This window comes from Rana temporaria, chromosome 11 (assembly GCF_905171775.1).
Source record: "Rana temporaria chromosome 11, aRanTem1.1, whole genome shotgun sequence".
Lineage (NCBI taxonomy): Eukaryota > Metazoa > Chordata > Amphibia > Anura > Ranidae > Rana > Rana temporaria.
Genome location: NC_053499.1, coordinates 71,054,970 through 71,078,839, shown reverse-complemented (window position 1 = coordinate 71,078,839; position 23,870 = coordinate 71,054,970). Strand labels below are relative to the sequence as shown.

The 23,870-nt window shown below is 42.1% G+C and overlaps 1 protein-coding gene across 1 annotated transcript; it reads left to right on the top strand.

The window, feature by feature from the left end:
* Positions 1 to 64: 64 nt before the first annotated feature.
* On the top strand, positions 65 to 23,145 carry CNEP1R1 (CTD nuclear envelope phosphatase 1 regulatory subunit 1). The gene is made up of 6 exons (XM_040328720.1): positions 65 to 176; positions 2,683 to 2,754; positions 6,299 to 6,372; positions 7,692 to 7,801; positions 17,809 to 17,863; positions 22,733 to 23,145. Exons 1-6 carry the CDS (start codon positions 152 to 154, stop codon positions 22,772 to 22,774), a joined length of 378 nt encoding a protein of 125 aa, XP_040184654.1. The 5' UTR covers positions 65 to 151; the 3' UTR covers positions 22,775 to 23,145.
* Positions 23,146 to 23,870: the final 725 nt, after the last annotated feature.

The following is a 23,870-nucleotide window of genomic DNA, read 5'->3' as shown; positions in this document are numbered from 1 at the left end:
ATGAAGAGGTCAAGTCGGGGGGGCTAAGCATTGGCAGCGAATCAGAGTGCGAGAACTTAGGTTGTCCGCCAATCGTAGCCAGCGTTACATAGGAACGCGTGGAGGTGGAAGCTGATCAGGAAGTAAGGTGAAGTAAACAGAGCAGGTAGAGATGAACTCTCTGGAGCAGGCTGAAGGTGCGCTATAGGGGAAGGGGAGGGGTGTTATTATGTGTGGGGGTATCAGCTGTGTTACAATATGATAGTTGTACGGGAGGACATTGTGTACTTTGTTCTGAATAGTCCAGGCTTCCCATTGACTCTGACCTCACGTGTGCGCGCTGAGTATGTGCTCACTGCTCATGGTTGGTCACACTTCTCTTCTTTTACAAGCAGAACTTGGTTTTGTTATTGCTATTATTTTTTGGCTTGAGAAGTTTGTATTGTGAAGAGAGCACACAGGTGTCTTGGTTAGCCAAATAATATTATATTTAAAAAATAACAGAATCAACCAATTGTATTCCATTATTGTTCTAGATTCGAAAACCAAAACTTTTTCTGTTAGCAAAGTCAACAAATAATTCTAAACTGGCAAGTGATGTTGTCTTGTTTTAAAGCATAACTTTACCCATAACAATGCGATGATAATGTTCTTAAAGGGTCACCAAAGGCAAACTTTTTTTTTTTTTTTTTAAACAAACATGTTAAACTTACCTCCACTGTGCAGCTCGTTTTGCAGAGTGTCCCCGAACCCTGTCTTCTGGGGTCCCTCGGCGGCTGTCTCGGCTCCTCCTCGCAAAAGCTTTCTACCTTCATGCGAGCTAGCATGGTGGAAAGCTTTTGCGAGCACGCTCCCGTGATACAGTCGGCGGGCATAGCCGCCGACTGTATCACTCGTCCCCGCCCCCACGGTGCGCTGCATCATCCGTTGTGATTGACAGCAGCGCCAGCCAATGGCTGCGCTGCTATCACTCCGTCCAGCCTAGCCAATCAACGGCCAGGCTGGGAACCGAAAAAGGATCACGTGGACGCGCAGGACTTTCGAGGGGTCAGGTAAGTTAAACGGGGGTTCGGGGGGGGCCGTACCGTTGGGCCCCCTTTAACCACTTGCTTACTGGGCACATAAACCCCCTTTGTGCCCAGGCGAAATTTCAGCTTCCGGCGCTGCGTCGTTTTAACTGACAATTGCGCGGTCGTGCGACGTGGCTCCCAAACAAAATTGACATCCTTTTTTCCCCACAAATAGAGCTTTATTTTGGTGGTATTTGATCACCTCTGCAGTTTTTATTTTTTGCGCTATAAACAAAAAAATAGCGACAATTTAAAAATATATATGTTTTTTACTTGTTGCTATAATAAATATCCCAATTTTTTTTCTCAGTTAAGGCCGATACGTATTTTTCCACATCCTGTCAGGGAGAGGAGACCAATGGTACATAGGGACAACCATTGGTCACCTCCCCCAGTCAGTCCCCTCCCCCACAGTAAGAATCACTCCCAGGGTACATATTTAACATCTTGATGCCCTCTAGTGTTAACCCCTTCCCTGCCAGTCACATTTATACAGTAACTAGTGCATTTTTATACCACTGTTCGCTATATAAATGTGAATGGTCCCTAAAATGTGTCCGCCGTAATATCGCAGTCGTGACAAAAATCGCAGATCGCCGCCATTACTAGTAAAAAATAAAAATAAAAAAAGTAATAATTTGTTTATAGCGCAAAAAATAAAAACCGCAGAGGTGATCAAATACCACCAAAAGAAAGCTCTATTTGTGGGAAAAAAAAGGACGTCAATTTTGTTTGGGAGCCACGGGGCTCAACTGACTGCGCAGTTGTTATTCAAAGCGTGACAGTGCTGAAAGCTGAAATTTCGCCTAGGCAGGAAGGGGGTATATGTGCCCAGTAAGCAAGTGGTTAAATACCACAGAAAGAAAGCTCTATTTGAGTTAAAAAAAATGATAAAAATGTTATTTGGGTACAGTGTTTTGTATGACTGTGACAGCGCTGAAAGTGGAAAATTGGCCTGGGCAGTAAGGGGGTAAAAGTGCCAGGAATTGAAGGGGCTAACTAAAGTGCATTTTGTAGGAAGGTTCTGGACATCTGCTGTGTAGCAGGACTATAAAGATTGTTTTCAGTTAAAACAGTTCAGAAACGTTTAGGACGGATTCACACCTATGCAAATTGGTTGTGGCATAAACCGCATCCAATTCGCATAACATTATAAAATACATTGTTTTCAATGAGGCTGGTTCACATATGTGCGATGCATTCGCACTGCGCATTGCCGAAAAAACGTGTGCCTTTTCTAGGCATTGCGGTGCGGCTCAGGTGTGAATTCAGGCCCATTATCTTCTATGGGAACGCATCTAATTCGCAGATGTGTTCATTTCTCTTCAGGATTTGTCTCATTCACCTCAATACACTTCCCCCTCCCCCTCCCCTCTCCCAGGTCTCCAAATTCGCATTTTAAAACGGAGCTGATCTGCTGAACAGCTCTCATATCTCTGCAGAGATAACAGAGCTGAAATTCGCATTGCACTAGTGTGAACCCGGCCTTATACAGACTTAACAGACTTAAAATTTAGCAAACAACCATATTTTTTTTTTTTTTTTTTTCCCATTAGTTCTTAAAGATTTGTGTAACATAACAGGTTGTGTGCTTCCCTATTTAAGGGGTTAATGTAATATTTATTTTTTTCAGATCTGAAAGCTTTTGAGAGAAGACTTACTGAATATGTTTCATGTTTACAGCCAGCAACTGGACGCTGGAGAAGTAAGCTGCTTTATTTGTTTTTAACCACTTTGTCTACAGGGGCAATTAAAAAAAAAAAAAATTCCCACACACATTAAAATCCTGCATAATTTGCTAGAAATTACTTTAACCACTTGCCCACCGGGTCTATTTTGGCACTTCTCTCCTTCATGTAAAAATCAAAATTTTTTTTTTCCTAGAAAATTAATCAGAACCCCCAAACATTATATATATATATATATATATATATATATATATATATATATATATATATATAATTTTAGCAGTCACCCTAGTGAATAAAATGGCGGTCATTGCAACTTTTTTTCTCACACGGTATTTGCGCAATAATTTTTTCAAACGCCTTTTTTTGGGGGAAAAAATGGTTTCATGAATTAAAAAAATTACAAAACAGTAAAGTTAGCCCAATTTTTTTGTATAATGTGAAAGATGATGTTACACCGGGTAAATAGATACCCAACATGTCACGCTTTAAAATTGTGCACACTCATGGAATGGCGCCAAACTTCGGTACTTAAAAATCTCCATAGGCGATGCTTTAAGTTATCTTTTACAGGTTACTATTTTCGAGTTGCAGAGGAAGTCTAGTGCTAGAATTGTTGCTCTAACGCACGCGACGATACCTCACATGTGGGGTTTGAGCGGCGTTTACATATGTGGGCGGGACTTACATGGGTGTTCGCTTCTGAGCGCGAGATACCAGGACAGGGACGTTTAAAAAAATAAAAAATTGTATTTAATTTTTATTTTACTTTTTACACTTTTTATTTTACATATTTTTTTTTCTTTTGATCACTTTTATGTAAATGTAAACATCCCTTGTAATAGGAATCACTGTGACACGTCCTCTTTATGGAGAGATGTGGGGTCAATAAGACCCCACATCTCTCCTCCAGGCTTACAAGCATGAGATTGTGAAAAATTCACCGATCTCATGACGACAGCCGCGATTGCGGCTTTTTTTTTCTTCCGGTGGTCACCAGTAATTTCTATGCTTCCCAGCCAGCGCCGGCCGATTCATTCTCCGGGCCCCCGATGGCACGGGAGAGCCCAGAGAGGGGGGACGTCCCCTTCCCCTGCCTATTAGAATGATCAAGCGGCGGAACTGCAGATTTGATCATTCTTATCGTGCAGAGAATCGCCGGCTGAAGACGGTGATATCTGAATGATGCTTATAGCTGCAGGTATCATTCAGATATCACTGCACAAATTCAAGGACATCGTATGACGTCCTTGGTTGTCAAGTGGTTAAACCCCCAAACACTCATCTATTTTCTGAAAGCAGAGACCTTGGAGAATAAAATAGTGGCGGTTGCAAATTTTTATATTGCACAATACTTGCGCAACAATTTATTAAACACATATTTTCAGATCAGACTTTTGCTGACACGCCCCCTCTGCACAGCCATTCACTGGGAAATTCAATGTACTGTGTTTTCTCCTCCCCCAGCTCCCTGTTTATCAGCTGCATAAGGAGCTTAGAGGGTATGTGATCATTTAACAAAACAGGGAACAAATATATCTATAATGTGTGTGTGTGTGTGTGTGTGTGTGTGTATGTATATATGGAGGGGAGTGCTCTGGCAGAGGTGCCTCCATGGTTGATCCTTCCGCGGCCTCCAGTCCTTTTTTACAGGCTAGGGCAGCAGGCTATACAGGACATGGGGCGTTCTCTGGCAGAGGTCATGAAACTGCGTTCCAGTGCTTTCTGTCAGAAAAATAGCCCTGTGTGTGTGTGTTTTTTTTTATATAATATAACGTTTGTAAGATATCAGGGTGATTAGGTTCAAGTGGTGCATGCGATTTTTAGGAACACACGTCAGTCCAGACTGAATGTAACAGCACCCCAAATACGAAAGGGGTTAAAGCTGTTAAGGATATTCCCTATCCGAACACAAGGCAACTACCGACACACCGCAGTCAGGCGAGCAAGACCCATAAGAATAATTCTCCCCCAGATATGAGACAACGCTCTGTATGAAGTTCAAGCAGGAATGACCCTTTATTGAGAAATGCAGGCTCTTATATACCATTTAGGATATTGCAGTAACCACAGGAGATATGACCCGGATCCACCCACAACATCACACAATGGTTACATAACGAGCCCCCAATACACACTATTCTGAGTGTCAATACATGACTCCGAGACCTGACCTTTGAGTTCCCTAGACTGGCCGACTACTAACTTACAATACACATTATCATAAATACACCTTCACACAATTGCAGGGTCAATTGGCCCAATCTACAAAGAGAAGATCTTTAGAAGTTAGTCTGGATTCAATTTGCATTACATAGGCAGCCAGGTTGAGTTCAGAATCAACAAACAGTAATTAGTCCTTTACAGATATCCTGGAATATATTGTGGATAATTTCATCCTATGCCCCTAGTGGACATAGGATAATTTTAGACATAAGAGGGTCCAGGGAAGCTGAAGCAAGGGTTTCTCATACTTTCCAAGAGCTTCTGGGTTCCACGGGCCCTCCCGTTACACTGCACTTTAAGATACAAATATAAAGGTCACAAGTCACCTCAGATTCCTTGAGGCTGTCTCCACCTTGCATCCCAGAAAAGCGTGTCTCAGAGACATAGACCCCTGTCACATTGGGGCGTTGGGGGCGCCAGCGGTAAATTGCCACTATTTTTAGCAGCGCTTTACCGTCGTTTTCGTGACACTATACGGCCGCTAGCAGGGGGCTTTTTTTTTTTACCCATGCTAGCAGCCAAGAAAGGGTTAAAAGCTTGTTCGGCGGCACTGCCCATTGATTTCAATAGGCAGGGGTACTTTCGGGAGCGGCATATTCACCACTCCTACCGTGCCTCAAAGATGCTGCTAGCACCTTTTTTACCATCCTGCTAGTGCACCACTCCATTTTGAAAGCCCTCGTGCTTTCACACTGGAGTGAATAGAGACACTTTTTCAGGGCACTTTGCAGGCGCTATTTTTTGCGTTCTAGCGCCTGCAAAGCACCTCAGTGTGAAAGGGGTCTTCGTGAGAATAACTTGGGTAAGGGGATAAATAAGCCCATATGCTCTAATCCAAAAACGCCTCACCTTAGGACACTGCCACCATTTATGATATGCCGTCCCCTCTCGACCACAGCCCTGTAAACACAGTGAACACCCCTGGAACATAGGTAGCTAATTTGGCCAGTACCGTATACCATCTCAATAGCACTTTATATTTTGCCTCAATAATGGAAGTATTAACGACACATGAAAGATTTAAGCGCTATCGAGTGCCTTTCATCTAGCTCAAGAGTTTCCTGGAGATCCTGCTCCCCTTTTTGTTTTGTTAATTTTGGTTTTAGGGTTTTTGTTTGCGTTTGGATGCTGTAGTTTGACAAGGGAATGGCATTGCACCAGTGATTTTTGATGCTTACTAATGTTATGTTGGTTTATATACTATTCTATATACTTTAACGTTCATCTACTTGCCTATTCAGATGGCATAGACATCGCAGATCTGTACTGTCGTGTCTGTTTCGGGAATGGATATTTTGGTATGAATAACTTTTAAACTTTTTTCCCTTTTTTTAGTGATTCTTATTGTGGTTTCCGTTTGTACTGCAACCGGCGCATGGAATTGGTTAATAGACCCAGAAACACAGAAGGTATTTCTGTTTTTTTCTTTTCAAATGCTATTTATATTTCTTTGTACTGGAAATTTACTTTCAAAAATAAAAAATCAGCAGCTACAAACAGGTACTTACCAGGCAATGGAATCCAGACGCTGTCTTCACGCAAGCTGATTCTTCACCAGGCTTTGGACCCCCGGTGAGGCCATTTTGAATGTGAGAGCCAGCTGTGACTTCCTGATGTCTCTCAGCCTACTGCGCATGTGCGAGATTGCGTGGTGCTTTGAGACTGTTCCTGCAACCTTCTGTGACGTGTCCCAGGAGGCTAAAGGCTCAGGGGAGGGAGGGCTAAACTGATGTCATCCTCGCCTAGGCCAGAATTGAGGAAGTGGAAGCAGGTACTTGTTAAACAAAAAATCAAAAATGTGTAATCTTAATCTTTGGCAATCTTATGTTAATGCAAATTTCGCATTTGGGTCACAGGAGTTCACTTATTTTTCCACTACTATGACCCAGAATCAGTCAACAGTGGGCTAAAGCCCACTGGCGGTTGACTTCACATAGCTGATCCAGGGTTTGCAGGCAGCTGGTTCAACCTCTCAGCACACCGCTGAGAGCCTGAGCCAGCTGCTCCCATACCCTCCACAGTTCCCTGTTTAATTCAGCACAATATTAAATACCAGGATTCTAATCTGCAGTTCTGACAGACCAGAAAGTGTTTTCTTAGAGCTTTCGTCCAACACAGTACATTAGTGCAAATAGACATGAGAGCTGTCCCTGCTAACGTCTAGACTTCAGATACTTTAGGAAACGTATTGGAGGACAACATGCCTAATCTCCTATATCCGTCACCCAAACCCCCAATGCATATATATACAAAAGTATACAGTACCTTGACATTAAGTTAAGATGTCTTGTTAAAGCATGTGGGAAGCTTGATATGACTCCATATTCTGACTTTACCAATAGCTTCATACCAGTTGTTTGAATTATATATTATTGTTTCAATATACCAAACATGGTTTTAAATGCCCCATATTTTTACTTGATGTGAGGATTTTTTTTTTTTTTGTATTTTAATATAAATTTCGGTAACTTTTTTTCCCACTAGAATCGATATGTATTCTCTAACTCCTGTCTCTATCTATCTGGCCCAGATTGTTGGCTGTAGTCTATTCAGAAAGCTTATTTGTAGAAATGCACCCCTGGGCAAACCACTATATAATCAACATAGGAGGAGAAATGTCATTGTCTGGAATGTAGTCAAATTTTAGAGTTCTGATACATTTTTAAAAGCATTATTCATAACATTATTTGTAATCTTTCTTATACTGCTGTGTCCTTTTGTTTAACAGGTGTCATTCTTCACATCGCTGTGGAACCACCCCTTCTTTACAATTAGCTGCATAACTTTAATAGGACTCTTTTTTGCTGGGATCCACAAGAGAGTTGTGGCACCGTCAATGTATCCTTTTATTCTGTTTGCCACTGCCATCAAAATATTTTGCTTGGCAAACTGCTATTGCAAGTAATGAAGGTAAATTAAATTCACTAGCATTCTTAAAGAACGACTAAACCCAAACTGACGTTTTCCCATTCTTGGATGTGGTGGATGTGTTAGTTTATATTTTTAGGCTAAGAGCATGTACAGAAAAATACCTGTTAATCTTGCCAGAAATGCAGTGTCTTTTTTATGTCCAGTGAGCTAAGCAGACAGCAAAAATAATATTATTTTTCTTTTCATTATTACGAAGTGAAAATAAAGGGGAGAGGCCTGCAAAAAATATGCCACCTCATTTGAGAACTGCCAGGTTACAATATATTTCATTTGGGGGGGGGGGGGGTTAGATATACGTTAAATTACAGAGGCATGTGTATAGTGATAATTTTTGTGAAACGGCAGCAAAATATACTGCAAGTAATTATTTGACTTGATTTTTCTGTTAAAGGGTCACTAAAGGAAAAAAAATGTTTTTGCTGAAATGACTGTTTACAGGGTATAGAGACATAAAAGTTAACTGCTTCCTTTTAAAAATGATTACAAATAGATAAAAAATCAATCATATAATGTGCCTGTAGGTTAGTTTCACTTTTAAACTGTTTTCATGTTCCTGTGAATTATTGAGACACACAGAACAAAAACAAACAAATCCAGGGCATTGTTTTGTTTTTAAAATGAATCTGATTGGTTCTGTTAAGTTTTAGACACACAGTAATGACCGCTTAGACCTACAGTGAAAAGCTCCCAGTACGATGGTTATAAGGAAAAAGACAACCAGGAAGTGTGGAGATCACAGCAGAATTACAGCTACTTCAGAGCAAAAACGAACAATAAGGACATGAAACCAGTACTGCAGTAAGGTAAAGGAAGCTATTTAGCTAAAAAAAAAAATTCCTTTAGTGACCCTTTAATGGTAAGTAAGCATGTGATGCAACGTTCAAATTTTTTTCGGGGGCTGTGCAAAGCATTTTTTAGGATTCTTTTCACTACATGGAATAAAAATATAAAATCAGAACTTTAAAGAACAGGTGGCCACAGCGTGAACCCCCAACGCAAACTGCTGCAGGATGAAGGAGTAAATAGCAACCATATTGTACGCTGAGCTAGTTTCCAGCTTGTAGTAATTCACACATTCATCAAATTATTTTGTGGTTCATACTTCAGTTATAAAGTTTCTGATAAATTGGTATGCTGGTAATTGTTTGCCTGTTGCATAATGGCTGCCATTCTGGTTTAGCATTGTAACAGGGTTACATCCCTCTCAATATAGGTAAGGATGGTCTCTCCTCTCCTGGCAGGTCATTAGAAAAGTGATCTGTGTATAATAGCGCTGAGCCACTGCCTCTTTTTTTCTTTTTAAGCTATCGATTATTGACCTATGCTAGAAGCAGCCAGGCAATCAAGTTATCAGCAGTTTGCTAACCTCCTTCAGTGCTACCTCCTGAGTTAAAGTGTATGTACAGCATAACAGTAAAGGTTTCTTGCTCCTTTTTGGCCTATTAACCACTTAAGGACCTTGGCTGTTTTTCAGATTTGGCATTTACAAGACTAAAACATTTTTTTTGCTAGAAAATTACTTAAAACCCCCAAACATTATATATATTTTTTTCTAACACCCTAGAGAATAAAATGGCTGTCATTGCAATACTTTTTGTCACACCGTATTTGCGCAGCGGTCTTACAAGCGCACTTTTTTTTGGAAAAAATTCACCTTTTTGAATAAAAAAATAAGACAACAGTAAAGTTAGCCCAATTTTTTTATATAGTGTGAAAGATAATTTTACGCCGAGTAAAATGATACCCAACATGTCACACTTCAAAATTGCGCCCGCTCGTGGAATGGCTTCAAACTTTTACCCTTAAAAATCTCCATAGGCGACGTTTAAAAAATTCTATAGGTTGCATCTTTTAAACTACAGAGGAGGTCTATGGCTAGAATTATTGCTCTCGTTCTTCTTTTTTATTTTTTTTTTTTTTTTTACCACCTCAGCTTTCTTTTACCAAATTCCAGAGACCAGCTCATGATTTGATGCTTCTTACGTCTCAAGTTGTGGTTTGCATCATATGTGGTATTTATTCTGCATTCTTTTTTTTTTTTTTTTTTTTTTTTTTTTTTTTTTTTATTCCTTAATCATAAGTATTACGGTTTCTATATCGGCCATCCAGTAGGGCAGAAAGGCATTAACCCTGCACCCTGCTGGTCGAAGCCCAATGACATTTAACAGAAAAAAGAAATTTTTTACAATTATTAACGCCCCCCCCTCCCCCCCCCCCCCCCCCATGGCTCCCAGGGATCTCGTCCTATTCTCCTCTGAGATATCCCCTAACAAGTTCAGCAAAGGAAACTATTTTTGTATGTCCCTCTGATAATAGTCAATAAAAGAGCGAACAGGAAGTGCATGTGGGTTAATGTCCACCTGCACATTTCCTGTTCCTAACAGACCCTGATTCTTTCAGCGTAGCTCCATGTTTGTTTATATTCCTTCCATTTTGCCCATTTCTCCCGATATTCCCCATTCCTTTCCAGATGACTATCCCTTAGTTCTTCTGCCCTGTACGTTTCCTCTACTTCGTCTATCCAGTTCCAGACATGGGGGCTTTCCTTCTCCTGCCACTTTTTGGGTATGAGTCTCTTCGCTGCATTTAAGAGATGGGGTAGTAAAGACTGCTTATATTTTTTTACCCCTTCAAGACTACCGTGGAAGAGCACGACCCAAGGATCTTTCTTTATCTCCTCCCCCGTTATAACCTTTATTTGGGTCAATATTGTGTCCCAATAGCTTTGAATTTTTGGGCATAGCCACCATAAATGGGCCATCGTGCCTATTTCTGCGCAACCCCGCCAGCACTCAGCGGACTGACTTGCTTTAAATTTATTAGCTTTATCAGGAGTGATGTACCACCCTGAGAGGCACTTGTAATTTGCTTCGGCTGTGCGAACATCTACAGCAGATGAGTGAGTTAGTTGAATGATCCTCTGAAAAGTGTTTGTCCCTCTCGTGATACCTAACTCTCTTTCCCATTTATCTATAAAGGGTGCTTCTCCCCGAGTCCCTATCTTGACCAATATCCCGTAGAGTTTAGTGATAGTGCCCTTTGAATTCTTGGATTTACAAATCCTCTCAAGTGGAGTCAGCTCCGCCTCCGTCCGTAGTGGGCGGGGGAGGTGCCGCACAAAGTGATGCAGCTGGGAGTAATGCCACCTATCGAGATTCCAATAGTCCGTTTTGGATTTCAAATCTCCGTAGGTCATTATCTCTCCGTCATTTATGATATCTCCTAAGTGCACTGTGTCTTTCCTAATCCAGTTCCCTCCAATTTTGTTTTCCCCAGGTGCAAAACATAGTTTATTTTATACATCTTCTGTACTGTATTTGCAAGTTTAATACCTAAGTACTTTAGTTTTTTAGTCCAGGGGAAGGCACAGACTTCTTTTACTAATCCTACCTCACTTTTATTTAAATTAATATTCAAAATTTCTGATTTATTTATATTTATTTTAAAGTTAGAAATATTCCCGTATTGTTTCAATACTTTGGTGAGCTTTAAAATGGATTTGATCGGGTTGGTTACATAAAATAAAATATCATCGGCGAAGGCCGATAATTTATGTTCCTCCCCGTCTACTCCTACTCCATTGATATCGGGGTCCTTACGGATAGTAGCCAACAGTGGCTCCAATGATAGTATGAAGAGAAGGGGTGACAGGGGGCACCCCTGCCTTGTTCCATTTTTCATTTCGAATGGTTCCGATAGCGTTCCGTTTATTTTAATTTTTGCGGTAGGATGGAGGTACAGTGTTTTAATCCAACGGGTCATCCTATATCCTATTCCCATGGTAGTAAGGGTCTCCATCATGAGCCCCCAGTCTACCCTGTCAAAAGCTTTCTCAGCATCAACTGACAGGAGTAGACCGGGGGATTTATTCTGCCTAATGGTCTGAAGCAGGAGAATTGCCCTTAGGCTATTGTCTTTGCCCTCTCTGTTGGGTACAAATCCTACCTGGTCGGGGTGCACCAAGAAGTGCATAACCCCCTTCAGGCGACCTGCGAGGATTTTGGCAAACAGCTTGATGTCTGCATTTAACAGCGAAATAGGCCTGTATCCCGAACAGAGAGTGCTGTCTTTCCCTTCTTTCAAAATTAGCGCGATCACGGCCGCTGTTGCTTCACTGCTGGCTTCGAATTCGGAGCCTAGCCCATTAAAGTATTTGCACAGCCTTGGAATCAGTATATTGCTAAATCTCTTATAGTACATGGTTGAGAACCCGTCCGGGCCCGGGCTTTTTCCGCCCGTAGTGGTATTTAATGCTATTTTAATTTCTACCTCGGTTATGGGGCGATCCATATCCAAACTCTCCATCTCCTCCAATCTAGGAAGTCCTGCCTTTACAAGAAAGTCTCTAGTCTTTTCTTCCCTTTCCCCTTCCTGCAAACCTGGGTGTTTTATTGTGTATAATTCCTCATAATAGTTTTTGAAACTGTCTGCGATTTCGGGAGTTGCATGAACCAAGTTCCCATTTTTCCCCTTAATTTTTTCAATGTAGTTCCTAGTTTTCTTTTTTTGGGCCATTTTGGCTAACAGCTTACTTGGTTTATTACCCCATATGTACCTCTCCTTGGAGATGCAGTTTAGTTTGTGCCTTGCTTCCTGTTCCATGATTTCCTTAAGTGCATCTCTTTTCAGGGTTAGATTAAGGTAGGTCTCTTTTAATCTTTGATCTTTGTGTTTACTTTCTAGGGATTCTATCTCTTTCCTCAGGGAGTTGGCTTTATTTGTCCTTTCTTTTTTTTTTTTTAGCGGCCTCGGCAATTAAAATTCCTCTAATATACGCTTTGTGCGTCTCCCAAAGGGTTGCGCTGGAAATCCCCGCTGTTTCGTTGATATGAAAGAATTGTTTTAATTCGGCCTCCACTCTTCTAGCCCCTCCTTCATCTCGGATCAGGCTATCATCTAGGCGCCACACCGGCCGCTGCCTCATTTGTGTAGATAATACAATTTTCATTGTTATTGGAGCATGGTCTGACACCGTCATGATTCCAATTTCAGTCTCTGTGATAGAGTCCAGCAGCCCGTGATCCGCCAAGATGTAGTCTATTCTAGAGTACGTTCCGTGAGGAGGGGAGAAAAATGTGTAGTCATGTTTTTTTGGATGAAAAATCCGCCAAACGTCCACTAATTGGCGTTCGTGTAACTTATGTTTGATTCTCTGCAAATGCTCATTTTTTGTCGCCTTCCCTCGGAACGTACTATCTTCTGTCGGATTAAATACAAAGTTTAAATCCCCCATCAGTATTATGTATCCCTCAGCAAAATTGTTCAGTTTGCCCAAAATTTTACCTAAGTATTGGATTGGGTGTACATTTGGTGCATATATATTTGCTAGAGTATAGATTACATTTTCGAACTTTATTTTGAGAAATAAAAATCTCCCTTCGGGGTCCGTCAGCCTCGCCTCAAGCGTGAAACCAAAGCCTCTTGTGAACCCGATAGCCACGCCCCTTGCTCGTTTGGAGATGGAGTCACCATAAAACCAAACGGGATACGCCGGGGAGTATAATTTAATGTTTGCGTCAATGGTCAAGTGAGATTCTTGAATAAATACCACATCCGCTCTGAGTTGCTCAAGCTCGGCCAGAACTTTTAATCTTTTGACAGCTGAATTTAGACCCTTTACATTGTAGGATAAAAATTTCACTTCTGTCATTTCCTATTACTGGATCGTTTCCTTATACGTGCTGAACTTTCTAAGAGATCCCTTGAGAGCCATAACCCCTTTTCCCTCCCTATTTTGGAGGGGGGGAATGTTCTCTCCCCCTCCAAACCCTCCCCTCCATCTCCCCCCCCCCCCCCCCTTGCCTAGGCCAGTACATCGCCTCTGAACCGTGGGGATCCTCGGTAGCCCCTACCCGTCGGTTCTTTTGGATGAGGTGTGGCCCCCAGCGCCCCTCCCACACATTGTCCCTCGGAATTCCCCGGGGGATCGATCTTGTATGTGTGGGGATACAGATCCGCACCACCTTGTTCCCCTCTCTAGTCGCCCGCCCTACATCCCTCCCGCCTCTCCCGCCCCTCAATACCCATCCCTAAAGGCCACCCCTGGGGGCAGCTATTTTCTAATCGCTATTCAACCCATTCGGGTAACTCAATTACCGGGATATCCAGTTTACGGCAAAACCCCCCCAGGTCCTCCGGAAATGTTAGTTTAGCTGACACTCCCTCTTTATAGCCTATCAGACAGGCCGGGAAACCCCATTGGTAGTTTATGTTAGATTTCCGCATCTGTTCCAATAAGGGTTTTAAATGTCTTCTTCTAGACAGGGTTTCCCAGGCCAAATCCGTGTAGATCTGGATCTCCATCCCCTCATATGATAAGGGAGGCTTTCTTCTCAGTTTCTGCCAGATTTCCTCTTTGTCTTCGAAGTGCCTGAACCTGACTATTATGTCCCTGTACCAATTGCCTCTTCCCTCCCTAGACTTTCCCACTCGGTGTACTCGTTCTATTTTTAGGGGACCTTCCATCCCGTTGTCTAGGAGGGGGAGGAACAGATCGTTGAGAATTTTCCTAAGGTCTTCCCCCTTCTCCTCCTTGACCGATCTTAGCCTTAGGTTTTGCCTTCTGTTACGGTTCTCGTAATCTTCCAATCGGTATTGCAGCAGCCTCTGATTTTGTTTCATATTTAGATGTTGGGTGTTTAATTCCTTTATTTCAAGATCCTGCTTTTCTATCTTTTTCTCAGCTTCCTCAACCCGTTCTAGCGTGTGAAATAAGTCCGTTCTTAGTGTGCTGATTTCCTGTCTTATTACATCCTCCAATCTCCTTAGCATAGTGTCCATTTCCCCCTTAGTGGGAATATGAGAATCCGAGCTGTGGTCTTCCATTTGGCTGACCACATGTTCGAGTTCAGCTGACGTATCCGCACTTGGGGTTGCCGCCCCCCCTATTCCCTTTTTATTTGTCCCAGTTTTTTCTGTTTTTTTTGCCAGTCCTGGGCTCTTGGCACTGCCTTCAGGCGTCATGTAGTGTCTAATCGTACTGGTGGTGGCGATATCTTTAGGGATTTTAGGGGCAGCCCCCCTTGTTGATCTATTCATGTTGTGTTTCTTTATCGCTCTAGTGCGTTTACCCAGTTTGAACGGAGGATGGAGAGCTGGGCTCCCCCCCCCTCCTTTTTAAGGGGGTTTTTAAACCTCCCTAGGGGGCACTTTAATGAAATTTCGGGGGTATTAATTATTTCTTGCGAAGAATTTAACACCAGATATGTCCAGGTATGTCCCGAGGTTGAGGAAGGATCTGAGGATTCATCCGTTTGTACTCTGATTGGTTTATACCCAATGGGTTGCTCGCCCACTGGTAAAAGGGTGAAACAGCCCCTGAGTGGATTAGAGGCTTTTCTAAAGATTTTACCGTTGCAGAGAGTCTTGCGTCCTACGGGAAGCAGCGAACCTATGGGGCGGGCCGTATTTAAAACCCCCCACTTATTATTTTTTTTTTTTTTTTTGTAGATTGGTCTATGCTTTAAGTATAGTGGGGCTTTGTTAAAGACTAACCGCTAGTGCTGTACTCCCAGCCCCCCCGAAAATTTGCTGAGATACGCTGCGTTTGCTGAGGTTTTTTTATAGATGCCGGATCTAAAGTCTTTCAGGTCACAGACACCGCCCCTCTAAATTTGCAGAATGTGTAGGCTGAGGACTTGGGGTCCTGCTAAAATTGGGTCGTTATTTAGGAAAATAAAATATTATCCTATTTTGGGTTCGTATCCCACCTAACTTAAAAAAAAAAATGGGATAAGTTGCCTGCCGTCCCCTCTGGTAACCCCCAGGGCTTTGGGGCTTTTCCCTTCTTGGGTTTAGCTATGGTTTGTAGGGTCAGGAGCAGAATCTGGTACTTTTCTACTTGTCCGCCAAGGTAAGTGTCCGCAGTATGTAAAACTGTCAACTCATGGGTGCATTAATTCCATTGCAGGTAAGTGTACATAAAGTTGTATAAAGCAGGTGCGGACAGCATTAAAAACAGGTGCCCCTCCGATGTTTCACGAGATTACCAGGTAGCACAAAGTCTCCTTTTAAATAGTTCCCTCCATACACTTATTGAAACCATCCCAAGGGGATCTGAGAATACATCCCATGCAGCAGTTCTCCTACCCTGTCTCCACTAATGGGAGGCAGGTCACAGGTTTACTCCCCTTGCTATAATACCGTTCATATGAAAGGGAGCCAAAAAAGAGAAGGAGAGAGACAATAAAAAAAAAAAAAAGGAAGGCTAGGTATTACCAGTTTGCCGTGTGCTGTTGATTTCACTCCTTCATTTCCTGAGCAGGTAAATTGTGGTCGCTGTGTGCAGGGGAGCGGGGGGGACTGCCCACCACCACGCCACGAGGGGGGGCTTCCCTGCTCTTCCTCCGTGCCTTACCTTGCCTCCAGTCTCATGGGGAAGTGCGGGGTGCGACGGAAGGTGAGTGACTACCGGAGAGCGGCGGTCGCAGATGTAATCCGCGGGATGGGTGGACTATCCGCTCGGTGGGCTCCCTCTATGCGGCGTGTCCATTGCCGCAGGGCCACCTCCGGGTCTCTGTCCTCCCATCTCCCGTTGCTCTGTCGGATCCGTAGCGCGGGCGGCTCGTCCCTCAGACGTGCGTGTGTCACGTACACCACGTCATCATGCAGGGGGAGCCTCTATGACTCTGTTATCACATGCTCCTATTGCTCTCGTTCTAACGATCGCGGTGATATCTCACTTGTGTGGTTTGAACACCGTTCTCATATACGGGCGCTACTCACGTATGCGTTCGCTTCTGCACGCGAGCTTGTCGGGATGGGGCGCTTTAAAAAATATATTTTTTTTGTTTATTTTTATAAATTTTTACACTGGAAAAAAAAAATGTATCACTTTTATTCCTATTACAAGGAATGTAAACATCCCTTAATAGAAAAAAAAGCATGACAGGGCCTCTTAAATATGAGATTTGGGGTCAAAAAGACCTCAGATCTCATATTTAGACTTAAATGCAAAAAACTAAAAAAAAATTGACATTTGAAAAAATGACAACTAGAAAATATTGCTTTAAGAAGCATGGGCGGAAGTGACGTTTTGACGTCACTTACGCTATGCTATGGGGACGGTTGGGGGCCATCTTGCCCTCACTCGTTACCCAGGGGACAGGACCCGATCGCTACCGACGGCTCCGGTAAGCGGCGGAGGGCGCGGGAGGGGGCCCTCTCCCGCCGCCGATAACGGTGATCTTGCGTCGAATCCGCCGCAAAGACCACCGTTCTCGTTTTACAGGACCGCTCACAGTAAAGATGGATATGTCGGTTGTGGCAGCAGCTGCTGCCGTTACTGAGATATCCATCTTTAAAAACAGGACGTATATAGTCGTGAGCAGGTCCTTAAGTGGTTAAATAGACCTGAAAGTGTTATGTTACATCTGTTTGATAGTTTCAAAAAATAACTGTTGGTCCTGCCAAAAATCAAGTGCTGTCCTGGGCATTCTGTAGTGCCCTCTCAAGCAATGTTGTCGTCCTTCCCAGTTTACCGCTGTTCACTACAAAACATTAAAAGAAGGGGAGGTATTCTGTTGGGCAAACACTACCTGTGCTAGGGTGACAATGCCGCTCCCCCTTGGGTGCAGTTCAGTGAGTAAGCATTGTCACTCCAGGAAACTAAATGTGCTACTGGCTGGATTTTCTCAGGTTGAACGGCCATCTGAAATGAGACCCTCACACTGTTCTTTTTTTCCCCCCAAAAAATGCAGCTATGATAAGCTATGTAAATAGATTATTTTTTTTCTTTCCCATGAGAAAAGCTTGGGTTGTGTATGGCCATTATCTAATGATAAGGAAGCCTAAGATTCATACAAGTCACAGTCTAGGCTTTGAGAGATCCCAAAATGCCATATTAAAAAGTTTTATTTTTTATTTTTTTATTTACATTTCAATTTTCGATTTTGTTCTTTAACCTAGTGGTTCAGAATAGCAGCAAGATGTCGTACTGTGCTAGCAGAGTATAACATGTCATGTGATGATGTAAGTATTACATGCTCTGCCTATTATTTTAGTTGGTGGTATTTTATTTACCCTTGAAGTGTTTTGTCTCTACAAGAAACTGTTGCCTTTTAGATGCTTGTACTTTATACCGGCATGTTTAACCACTTCAGCCTCGGGAAGGATTTACCCCCTTAATAACCAGAGCACTTTTTACAATTTGGCAATTGCGCAGTCATGCAATGATGTACCCAAGAAAAATGTGTGTGCTTTTTTCCCCGCAAATAGAGCTTTCTTTTGGTGGTTTTTGATTTTAATTTTTTGCTACATAAACAAAACAAGACAGAAAAAAATATTAAAATAAAATGGCAGGGCAGTACAAAACCCATCCAAACCCCTTTTTAAAAATTAGACACCTCAAGGAATTTGCTGAGAGGGATGTTGAGTCCATTGAAAACATTACAAAATAAAAAGCCTCGTACAGGACCCCCAAAACCAATCGCTGCCTTCAGGATTTCTAAGGGTGTAAATTTTTGATTTCACTCCTCCACTACCTATCACAGTTTTAGAGGCCATGAAATGCCAAGATGGCACAACTCACCCCCCCCCCCAAAATGACCCCATTTTGAAGAGTAGTCACCCCAAGCTATTTGCCTCTCGTGCAGCCAGCTTCACTGTATTTGCATTGGGTAGTTGGGCCACAGCACTGTCTGGAAACAGATAGGCTGTGATGATCTCCGAACGCTTTGTGCTCAACCTGTGGCTCTCCAGCTGTTGCGGAACTACAATTCCCATGAGGCATTGCAAGCCGCTGACAGGTACAAGCATGTCTCCCAAAGGCTGAGGCATTATGGGAATTGTAGTTTTGCAACAGCTGGAGAGCCACAGGTTGAGCACCCATGGACTATAGCACATAGGCGTTCATTGGAGCCAATTGGAATAAGTATACAGACACTTTTTTTATACCAGTGTCTGGCCTTACAGGCAAATACGTATGATGCCATCATCTGGTCGTTGAAGTCCACCCCTCCCATGTTAAAAAGGGGGGTTCTCCCTCTTTTTTTTTTTCCTAGAGTTTGAATGCACAAGCACTTTAGATTGGGGCACAGTGGTGTGTATGGGGCGGTAAACCCAGCCCCTCTAAATTAAAGCCCCATAGTGGGCAGTCTAATACTCCCTTTTAACAATGTTTTTTTTTTCCTATCACACACGGGTATATATAGCATACACGGTATATTTGGAGAGGTGTAAAACTTGGCACTATACTAATTACACATTAATCACATGAAATAATTTGGGGATATAAATACGGGATGGGGTTAACATAAAAAGTACTTTTTACAATTTTTTTTTTCCTTTTATAGGCATTATTTAGCACCTTAGAGACAGGGACACGGCAGGGGGTACGGAGTTGTAGGTTCAGCCCCATCCTAATGGGGGCCCTAAATTGGGCTAATTTATAAGACACCCTTTGAATACCAGGGAATTTCCCACCTTTTTTTTTCTCTTTTTTTTTTTTTTTTTCTTCTTCCCCTCCTATTCCCCTAGGGGTCCTCCTTTCCAACTTTGCATATTAAGTTAACCCTGAGGTCGAGATAAAAGAACAAAAATGGTCAAACTATAAGCCAAGAAAGGAGGATAGCGGGATAAAAGCAAAATAGAGCAGGATAGGAGCTTGGGAAAAGGGGGCCTCTTACACACTTTCAATTATAAGTGGATAAAGGAAATATGTTGAGACTGGATCTTAATTGGGGTAGGGAGATTAAATGTATGTAATAGAAGGGATATAATATATGTATTTAAGAAGAATATTATGTAACAGATTGAAAACAAATTAATAAAGAGAATTTGAAAAAAAAAAAAAATGCATGAACCGCAAGATTTGCTTGAATGGATTTCTGGTCATGAAAACAGAACACGGCATATGGTGAATTGGGTCAGTGGACCAAAATATGACCGCAACTCAACCTTTTTAGTAATGCTCATGAGGAGGGATAGGCCCAGAAAGGTTTTAAATTCGGGAACCGTGATAGGTTTCCAGGCAAATTCTCTGGCAAGGGTCAAATTTGGATTTGTGGTGACAAATTGACCAGTGTATAAATAGTTTTGGTCCACAATAGATCTGTACAGATCTTCCGTGAAAAATAGCTCATAATAGTCAAAGGTACTAAAATTCACTGTTTCCACCTGATTTCTGGGTTGGCCAGTGAATGGTGGAAGTACGGGCGCTGCAGAAGTGGGGAGCTGCCAATCGGAATTTGCAAACTCATCAGGAAGGGCACTAGGGCCTTTATGTGCCTGTCTTTGCATTCTTGGTGGCTGTGGGGTACTACCATGCGGCGGTTACACCTCGGCAACAGAAGAACGGGGTCGGGTGTGCCTGACCTTAGCAGGGACCACTACTCCATCGTCAGAGCTGTCAGGGTGCCGCTGCTTTCCGGGTTTGTATACTGAGCCTGAATATGATGGTGAGGTATTCCCTTTGCTCTTATGTGTCATGCTCAGCAATGTGTAGACCTCTTCACTAGTGTACCTCTGTTTGGATATTTTGGCCACTAAATTTATAGGTGCAGCTAGTGCTGATCAGAGGTAAAGGTGCACCTGGTTGTCAGCGACTGCTTGAATCGCTACAAAAAAAATAACTGTTAGTGCTAGCAGGGATCAGTTCAATGACTCTGCTAATGCTGCAGTTTTGTGTGCTGTGTTTTGTAAGTGACAGTGATCTATTGATACTGCACTTGGGTGGGCTGGGCTGGGCAGAGGGGCTAAAGGCAGGTTTCTGGGCTGATCCTTCTAACTCCGCGTAAGAGGGGAATTGATGAAATTGATGAATTGGGAGCGCTGTGCATGGCTTCTGTCTTTCAACCAGCCAACTAACTGCCTTCTATCTTTTGCTTGTTCAGTTATGAAAGCTAGAAGGGCTCTGATCCTTCAGCTTTTCTCAGCTATATCTTGTATACAAGTAAGTGATGTGAGAACCCCCTCTGACTGTGCTGCTTTCAACTCCTCCATATAAAATAGTAAAACAGAAGACAATTTCCATTGATACAGACAGTGTGGCTCCCCCCTCCTACTACTACCCTACATTCACTATATCTGGTCTCCCATAGTACACAAAACATGGAAATGCAATTATTTTAATAAATATAAACTGCTAAATATCTTTTCTCATCATCGGTATTATGACTTATATCAGTGTCCAGCAAAGGTACTGGTAAAAGCTGACCCTCTGTCTTGACAGTGCTGAGATTACATGCACCCTCCCAAATAAAAATAATACACACCAAACTGAGCATGTGCGGAGTGCCCTCCAAGGCCCTGTTCTATAAGCAGATGGCTTGGGGACAGTAAAATAAGAGGAGAATCAGAGAAGATAGGATAAAACAGCCTTTTTACACAATGTGGATTAAACCCTTAGGTTCCACACAAGCATGCTCTACTGCACATTAGAGCTGCGCGATTCTGGGAAAATATGAGAATCGCAATTCTTTTGCATAAAATGAAGATCATGATTCTCAAAAAAAAAATGTATTTAAAGTTATTTTCAACACAAAACGGAGCTTATATGCTTGGATACAGTATATGTAAATCTGACTGACTGTTTACATGTTAAATTTTAAAAGCCGCAGCAAACCTGCTGACCTTGCATGGTTGCCAATGTGAAAGCACAGCTCTGATTTTCACATAACTAAATGTGAAAATCTGAGGAGTTCTGTCACATTAGCAAGCATGTAAGGTTTGCTACTTTTAAAATGTAACATGTAAACAGTCGGTCAGATTTACATATACTGTATTTAACCACTTAAGATCTGGACCATTATGCAGGTTAAGGACCTTGCCCCTTTTTGCGATTCGGCACTGCGTCGCTTTAACTGACAATTGTGCGATGTGGCTCCCAAACAAAATTGTCGTCTTTTTTTTTTTTTTTTTCACAAATAGAGCTTTCTTTTGGTGGTATTTGATCACCTCTGCAGTTTTTATTTTTTGCGCTATAAACAAAAATAGAGCCACAATTTTGAAAAAAAATCGATATTTTTTGCTTTAATAAATATCCCCCAAAAATATATATAAAAAAGTTTTCCTCAGTTTAGGCCGATACGTATTCTTCTACCTATTTTTGGTAAAAAAAATCGCAATAAGCCTTTATCGATTGGTTTGCGCAAAATTCATAGCTTTACAAAATAGAAGATAGTTTTATTGTATTTTTATTAATATTTTTTTTTTTTTTTGCTACTGATGGGGGCGATCAGCGATTTACACACACCTGTCCCCGTTCTTCAGCTCCTGTGACCGATCGCGGGACACTGGCGGCGATCGGGTCCACGGTCACGGAGCTTCGGGTTGCGAGCGTGCCGGCGGCGCGCTCGCGACCCCACAGCTGGACTTAAAGAGACACGTACAGGTACGTGATTGTGCCCAGCCGTGCCATTCTGCTGACGTATATCGTGTGAATGGGTCCTTAAGTGGTTAAGCACATAAGCTCCGTTTTTTGTGTTGAAAATAACTGTGAAATTTAAAACTCTGTTGGGTGTAACAAGATGTCTGCTTGCCCCTTCTCACTAACATTACTGTGCAGGAGTGTGGGGTGGAGCAAGATGGCGGCGACAAAACGTCACTTCCTGACAAGACAGCCGCCGCCGGGTGTACCAAGATGGCCGGAGCTAGGCCGAAGCCAGGGACTTTACTATGGCCACACCCGAAAATCGCGGGTCATCCAGCCTGGAGATTGCGGGGGAGGGTGAATTGAGATTGCGATCTTTTCGTGATTAATCGTGCAGCTCTACTGCACATACAGACTGATTTTTACTGTTGTGGGTTTAGTAACACTTTAATGCATAGAATGAGGCTTTAGAACCACTTTAACACATTTCACACTTGTACTAATATTTTATTTTTGTTTTGTCTTTGCAGACGGGGAAATTAATTCTTAAACCAAGACCGCATGTCCAGTGACCTTTTTCTTGCATTATCTGAAGGTAGTAGTGGATTGGACAATATCTTCAGTTTCTCTTTAATCAGGTCTTGTGTAAGACGCGTTACTGCCAAAAAGGAACATCGAGACATGAAAACAGAAACCCTTGAAAAATTTACCGCGAAGATGTTGAATGTTTTTTTACTTAAAGACTGCAATTAGAGTTCATAATTTTCACGTAATCATTTCACTTTTTTTTTTTACAACGTCCTAAAACGAAGCAAAAAAGGATTCATTCATATACAGTATTGTACAAAGTAGCTTTTTCAGGGCCATTTTTTTTTCTTTTTATTACACTTTAACCAAATAGAGCATATGGCAAAAAGTGCTGAAAATAAATAAGTTAAATGAAGCCTATGCTATTTTATTTTCTCTGGTTATTTTGCAACAGGGAAAATGGTTGCATGTTACTAGATCAATAAATAGGGGTTGGTGCCTTTTAATGCTGCGTACACACGATCGGATTTCCGATGGAATAAAATCCGATGGAATTTTTCATTGGAACTCAGATGAAGCTGACTTTCCTCAGTCTTGCATACACACTATCAGACTAAATTCAGATCGTACAAAACGTGGTGATGTAAAACACTACGACGAGCCAAGAGCGTGGATTTTTCTCCGATGGAATTCCACACAGATGATCGGAACTTCCTATCGTTTTTTTTTCCATTAGAAAAATGTAAAACCTGTTGTATTTTTTTACACTGATGGGGAAAAAAGTCAGATGGAGCCCACACAGGATCGTTTTTTCCGATGAAAAAAGTCCGTCTGAAAAAACGATCCTGTGTACACGGCATTAGTGTCTGCAGTTCACCTTTTCCTCTTCAGTTTTTGCCTGTGTTTTATTCTGGATCTGGTCTGAGCATCTAATCTAATCGATTTCATTGAACCATGCCAGAGGCTTTGCCATGGTATACAATTGCACTGCCCAAACTTATCCTTCAAACAGTGTAAGAGGAATTGTTTTTGAAGGATATAGAATATAGTAAGCTTTCTGCAGCTATTTTCTTACCAGGTCACTGTTTTTAGCTAATCTGCTTCAGAAAGGTTTATGTTTACCCTTTGACAAATATACCC